A 5,983-nucleotide genomic window follows, 5' to 3' on the forward strand; every position below is an offset into this window, starting at 1 on the left:
TTTACAATGGATGAGGTCCTGTGGATGCATAGTCATGAGCACAGCTGCCCACAGTGCGTGTCCCTGCAAGGAAGACCATATTCACACGTCCTTCTCCACGCATCTCTCTTGCTCACACATGGGATGACTTTTGCTTCCACTAGTAATATATTGTTCATATGCTTGCCATGGTTTAACCTGGGCACGCACGGCTTTTTCCTCCTGATGGCAGGGGATCTGAGAGCTGGAGTTAATAGATTTGTTGACATGAGCCAGGTCTCCCTTATGTGTCAGACAGTGGTGGTACGTCATGTTTCCGCCACCGGCATTTTTGCAAAGATTGTTTCCTTGCAGAATATACATTAATTCAAATAGCCTTCACCTATGACTAAAACTCCACCACTTTGCGGAACTCTAAGGCTGCAAAGAGGGCATGTCAGCACTCCTTCCCTGGGCACCCAGTGCTATAAATGCTGTTTGAGCAGATCGTCTAGCATATGCGCAGATTTTATGCAAACATTATTCTGTGCAACAGTTTGCTTGCCTCTTTCTAATATACTTTTTCTTATTATCTTCCTTTTTGTATTTCCTACTCAACAGCAAAGATAAAACATTGTTTACAACAACTGTGTCCTGTGTGCCAGTATGCATATATATATCCTGATGATAAGGCAGTTAATATAGCATACACTAAAAGAATCAGGCATCTAAAGAGAAGATCACCGTCTATAACCACAAGAGAGAGAAAAGTGAAGAGATGCACAGAAGTATAACAGGAAGAAAACAGCATTAAGAGAAATAAACAGCATATGAGGGGAAATTCCTGTCAGTCAGCACTCGTAGATGGTGAAATAGATACCCAGGCAGAGAAACGTAAACCCATTGCTCAAAAAACTTTAAATGAAACTTTATACATCCTTCATTAAAAAACTGTACTTAGAGGTATGGACAGCACAACGCAAATGACTATGATTATAATATTTAAATACACAGTTTTGATCACCTAGTGGCACACAAGTGCAGGGCTCGATGGAAAGCAGACCTTCAGAAGCAGAGCCAGAAGCACCACTGCTCCCTCACTCTGCTCCGTGTCCTGCACCTCCTGCTGCTCCACTAGGCTGGCTCGTGCCCTGGAGACCCACCTTTATTATTAATAACTGTTAACCTCCGCCTCCTCCCCAGAGCCCCCTGATGCGGCCCACCGTGGCACAAAAGCAAGCCAGCCTGTGAAGAGCACACAGCACGGGTGGGCCGCAGGCACTGCGGCAGAGCTGCCAGCAGCCCTGCAAACCCCTGGTGCCCCTCTCGCGGGAAGGGAGGTACGCCGGGCACACCGCTCCCCGGCACCAGAGGTTGCTGTCCCCACGCTCCAGACCCCCCAGATGCCTGACAAAACTCCCTGGACATCTGGTGAGCCAACCAACATCTCCCAACCAGCTGTCCCCACCACAGTCGGTAATACCCAAGTCTGCTGTCTATCTTTAACAGCTGTATAGCTGCTCCTTGCACAGTTATATATCCGAGCGCATAAAGATGAAGTCTACTTGTATCAGTAGATACCAGCTGCTGAATTTTTGCTACATTAAGTAGTGTTGATCATTACAGATATTTGCAGCAGCACATAACTTGCAAGTTACGGCTGCCTTTGGTTGCAATGCCGTATTAATAACGTTTGGAGGCTAACGCAGTTTAATACTGTCCACGTTACAGTGTATCTGCATTGAGCCAGAGGGATTTCGGGCGAATCGTATGGGTCACTAAAATAAGAAATTGTATGCCGCTCGTCAGGCACAGCTTACAGCTTCACAAGACCATGGTGGAGGCGAAGGTCAGCCTCCCGCCTTCTAAGGGACTAGAGGCTACGTCCTTACAAGGGCATTTTGGTGTCGCCTCATTAATTTCATTGTTCTCTGCATATTATATTTCTTCCCTGAAAGCTGGAAAGTTAAACTTCCTAACAGGTACAACTATCTACGCCTACTGTCTCAGCCAACAAATCGGTTGCACTTCTTCTCTGCTATACTTTAATTGTATATGTAATTGTATACGTGCTTGAGAACTTCCCTCGATCTTCTCAGGCTTTTGTTTAAACCACTCAAGGCTGCAAAGTACTGCTTACACTTTACATAAAAGTTGATTTCAGGACAGTTCCCTTTAATCTGTTCTTGGCTCTGAGTACTGATGAGGCCCCAAGCAAAGAAGAGAAATATGTTTCTCAGCTGTAAAACCATTGAAAATGAAGAAACCTGCATTTGCTAAGGGAAAAATATAAAAACGTATAACAAAGCATCCAGACTTGGTATTTTCTATGTATCAAGGCACTTGCCTTACAGGCAGTTTCTGTTATCACAGCTGCCAAAGCTGTTTATTCTCTTAGCTGCCCCGTGTGACTTTTCTCAGAGTCCTAGAGCAGGCTCCAGGTGATGAGTGCAGGTTAAGCAGAAAAACAGGCTGCGCACAAACCCCCGTACCTGAAGCGCAAGAAGGAATACTTGCAGAGGTCTGAGCCCCTGTAGTTTTCGCTTCAGCCTAAACCCTGGTTACGTTGCTATCCTGCAGCCTCTCACAGCACGGCAACAGAGGCCAAGCAGTGCTAGATACCTCCTGCACAAGGCAGCATATGCCAGGGAGGCTGGAGCTGAAGCTGAACTTCCTTTTATCAGGAACAACGAAACCGAGAAGCCAGCAGCTTCCCAGAAACCGCCACTGTTCAAGACAGCCCGTGCAGAAATGACCACTTTTCAGCAAGGGCTGCTGTCAATCACGGCACGCCAGCCCAGAGGAAACGTAATTGTGATAACCGAGCGTTGCTAGCGTCTCTGGAGGAAGCGGGTAGTTTGGCTTTCTTGCTCTCTGGAGACGGGATCATTACTGTGCCCTTTTAAAGCCGAGTCCTGGAGCGTACAGACGGGTTGTGCGCAGCAATGGGGGGATATTCTCCCTTCTGCCACTGGGCCAAATCAGCCCACCCGTATTAACTTCCCATGGCAGGATCTCTAAAAAAAAAAAAAAAAAAGGCCACACCATCCTTAAATTGTTCTGGACTTAATTTGGTGTTGTCATGCAATTAGGTTTTGCAAAATTGGCTTCTGGAGTGACAGGTTCTATTGTTACAGCATATGGCAATCAGAGAGCAGCTTGTGGCAGATGTGATGTTTATTCACTATTAGCTAGTTTTAGATTTAACAATGTCACTCTAATCAAAGCAAATGTTAGATGTATTTGACATCTAAGGAGTTTTGCAGCCCCCCCACCATGTTTAAGCTGCTTCTGTCAAGTGGGAACACTGCAGCTCTGAATGAGTCTTACTAAGTCATATTTAAGAACTAATGATGCAATTTACTGGAGGTCTGTATTCCAAAAAAAAAAAAAAAAAAAAAATCCATGTTTCTAACATGCATTGTGTTCCTTCAGCAGACTACAAAGACCACCTATTACAATAAGTGAGCTCATTAAGCATGCAGCTCCTCAGTCTTGCAAGCTGTTGCGATAAGCAGCTGTTGCAAGAGGGTGAAAGGTTGAATTATCAACTTGGACAGCGTAGCTCTTCCTTCAGCTGGCCCAGGAGAGAAAGTATTTCAGCAATAGCTCCATTACTGTGGAGCATGCTACCTTTGACTACAGCACACGAGCAAAACATCAGTGGTATTTCAGTGACATGCTTCCCCACCCAGTAAGCAAGACACTCCCAGAAATTAATTGTCAAAAATTTATTATGAAAGCTTCAATAGCAGCAAATATTTCAATAAAAATTATTGCATTATTAAACCAGTTCTGCAGAGCGACCCAAGAGGCCGGTTGAAGTCTATCTGCTTTGGAGTCTCTATTCATCTTAGTAACCAGTCCCTAGTAGTCCATCAAACATTGAAACTTTCTTCCATGTTTTGTAGACAGCACCAACAGTTCCTAGTTACAGTACTCTGTCCAGTCCTTCTGGTAAGTCTTGGCCCGCTTCCCCCAACTTTCTCTCTGCCTTCTGAAACAGCTCCACTTGACCAGGAAACTTGCAGTACTTCTTTCATTTCCATGGTATGTCAGCCCCTCCACGGTTGCAGCCTACTGGGGCTCACTGGTGAGGCGAGCTGCCCTCCTCTTTCTCCTCCGTAAGAGCCCACTGCATGCCAGTCTGAGTGACTTTAATCCAGTCTCTTGACCAGGCTAATCCATGGAATCAGCAGCTTGTTGCACACTTTGGTGAACCCACGCCACATCGAGAATGCAACAAAGGTTTCAGCCTCCCCAACGCACTGGGTCACCATCACTCAGGCAGGGTGATAGTTGGCACCCAGTCGTTGACATTTCGGCTCTCTTCGCAAAACGAGTTCAGCTTTTCTAGAGCTGGGTCCTTCCAGCCATCTTCATTCGGGTTCTGCCAGAAAGAAAAAAGTTGCACACGATGAGTGCTGCCCACCAGCTGAGGTCATCACAGTATTTACAAAAGCATTAGCTTAGGAAGCAAGAAATTTTCAGATGGCTTCTGTCCTGACACAGAGAAAGCAGGAAGCAGTCATTACCCTTGCGGACAACAGAGGAAATCCACAGTTACAAGAAGCGTAGCCTCCCACTACTACTCAGCTGACTTGCCATACAGCGAGTGCCAGGCCCCCTCGCTTTGCCCAGAAGAGGATTTGGCTACCAGCGGGAAACGGGGCCGCCCCGAAAGGCTCCGACCCTCCCACGCAGAGGCCGGGAGCCAAGCGCGGCGCCGGAGGGCAGCGCACCGAGCACCGCTCGCCTCCTGCAGGACACCCACCGTGATGAGGATGCAGTGGAGGTCCCGCGGCTCCCCGGACTCCTCGCTGGGCCCGACGATGGCAGCCAGCTTGGCCACGTCGTTCACCCGCACGATGTCAATGTCGTTCTCGCAGCAGAAGGCCTGGATCAGGGTGAAGTGGATCTGCAGGGCAATGTCCCCCTCGTCCTCCTCGTCCGTGGCCAGCACGCAGAAAGCGACGTTGTCGGGATCGCTGCGAAAGGGGAGCGGCGCGTTCAGCCCCGCGGCCGACGCCGGCCGGCCCCGAAGCCCCCCCCGGCCCCAGCCCCGGCCCGCCGTACTTACACATTCATCAGCTTGGCCGACTCGTAGACGCCGGCGGTGAGGCAGCCGCGGCGCTGCGCCGACACCAGCAGCTCGTGGAGGGCCTTGCCGGCGCCCTGCATCCTGCGCGCCGGGAGAGGGCAGAGTCAGCGCGGCGCCGCAACCGTCCCCAACGGCCGCCCCGCTCCCCGCTCCCCTCGCCGCCGCCCGCCCGCCCGCCCCGCCCGCACGTACCAGTCGTGGCCCGCAGGCACCGGCTCCTGTCCGTGGATCTCCTCCAGAGTCATAGCAGCGGGTCCCCTCAGCGCGGCGGTGGTGGCGGTGACCAGCTACAGCTCCCGGCAGCAGCTCCGGACGCTCCTCGCCGCGCACTCGCCGAGCGCTGTGAGGCGACAGCCCGCCGGCCGCTTTATTTATACCCCACGCGGCGCCGGCACCGGCAGCTGGCGGCGCCTCCCGGCTTCCCATTGGCCTGCGCGGGGAGGGAAGGGGGGGCATTATTATGCTAATCGGCGCGCGCCGGCGAGGAAGCGGCGGGGCGGGGGGAGGAGGAGCGGGCGGCTCGTGCCCGGAGTCCACGTGGGGAAGGAGGGGGCGGGGGCGGGGCGCAGGCACGCGCCGCCCCGCCCCGCCGGAGGCAGCGCTGCCCGTAGCGGGGATGCGCTACCCGCGCGCTGCCTGCTCGCCAAGGGCCAGCGCGGCTGTGGTCAGCTGCCGGCGCTCCCCGTCCCGGCGGGTTTAGCCACTGGGCAACGGCGGGGCGATTTCTGTCCGAGGCTTGGAACCGAAAATCCAAATCGTGCGGGGGGGGGGGGGGGGGGGAAGAGAAAAAAGGTTTTATCGGTATGATTTCAGCAAATGCAGGTGCCACGTCCTGCTCCCGGGAAGGGACGGCCCTTGCAGCAGCCCAGGCTGGGCGCAGCTCCGTGGGGAAGGCCCTGGGGCTGTGGCAGGGAGCGAGGTGGG

The 5,983-nt window shown here is 52.1% G+C and overlaps 1 protein-coding gene across 1 annotated transcript; it reads right to left on the minus strand.

The window, feature by feature from the left end:
• Window positions 1-3,674: 3,674 nt before the first annotated feature.
• Window positions 3,675-5,412, minus strand: GADD45G (growth arrest and DNA damage inducible gamma). The gene is made up of 4 exons (XM_087741947.1): window positions 5,252-5,412; window positions 5,039-5,140; window positions 4,733-4,946; window positions 3,675-4,348 (listed from the first exon to the last, which is right to left on the minus strand). The coding sequence occupies exons 1-4, from the start codon at window positions 5,302-5,304 to the stop codon at window positions 4,238-4,240; spliced, it is 480 nt and encodes a 159-aa protein (XP_087598073.1). The 5' UTR covers window positions 5,305-5,412; the 3' UTR covers window positions 3,675-4,237.
• Window positions 5,413-5,983: the final 571 nt, after the last annotated feature.

Source organism: Nipponia nippon, unplaced genomic scaffold (assembly GCF_047370975.1).
Source record: "Nipponia nippon isolate SJK-2023a ecotype South Korea unplaced genomic scaffold, ASM4737097v1 scaffold_8, whole genome shotgun sequence".
Classification (NCBI taxonomy): domain Eukaryota; kingdom Metazoa; phylum Chordata; class Aves; order Pelecaniformes; family Threskiornithidae; genus Nipponia; species Nipponia nippon.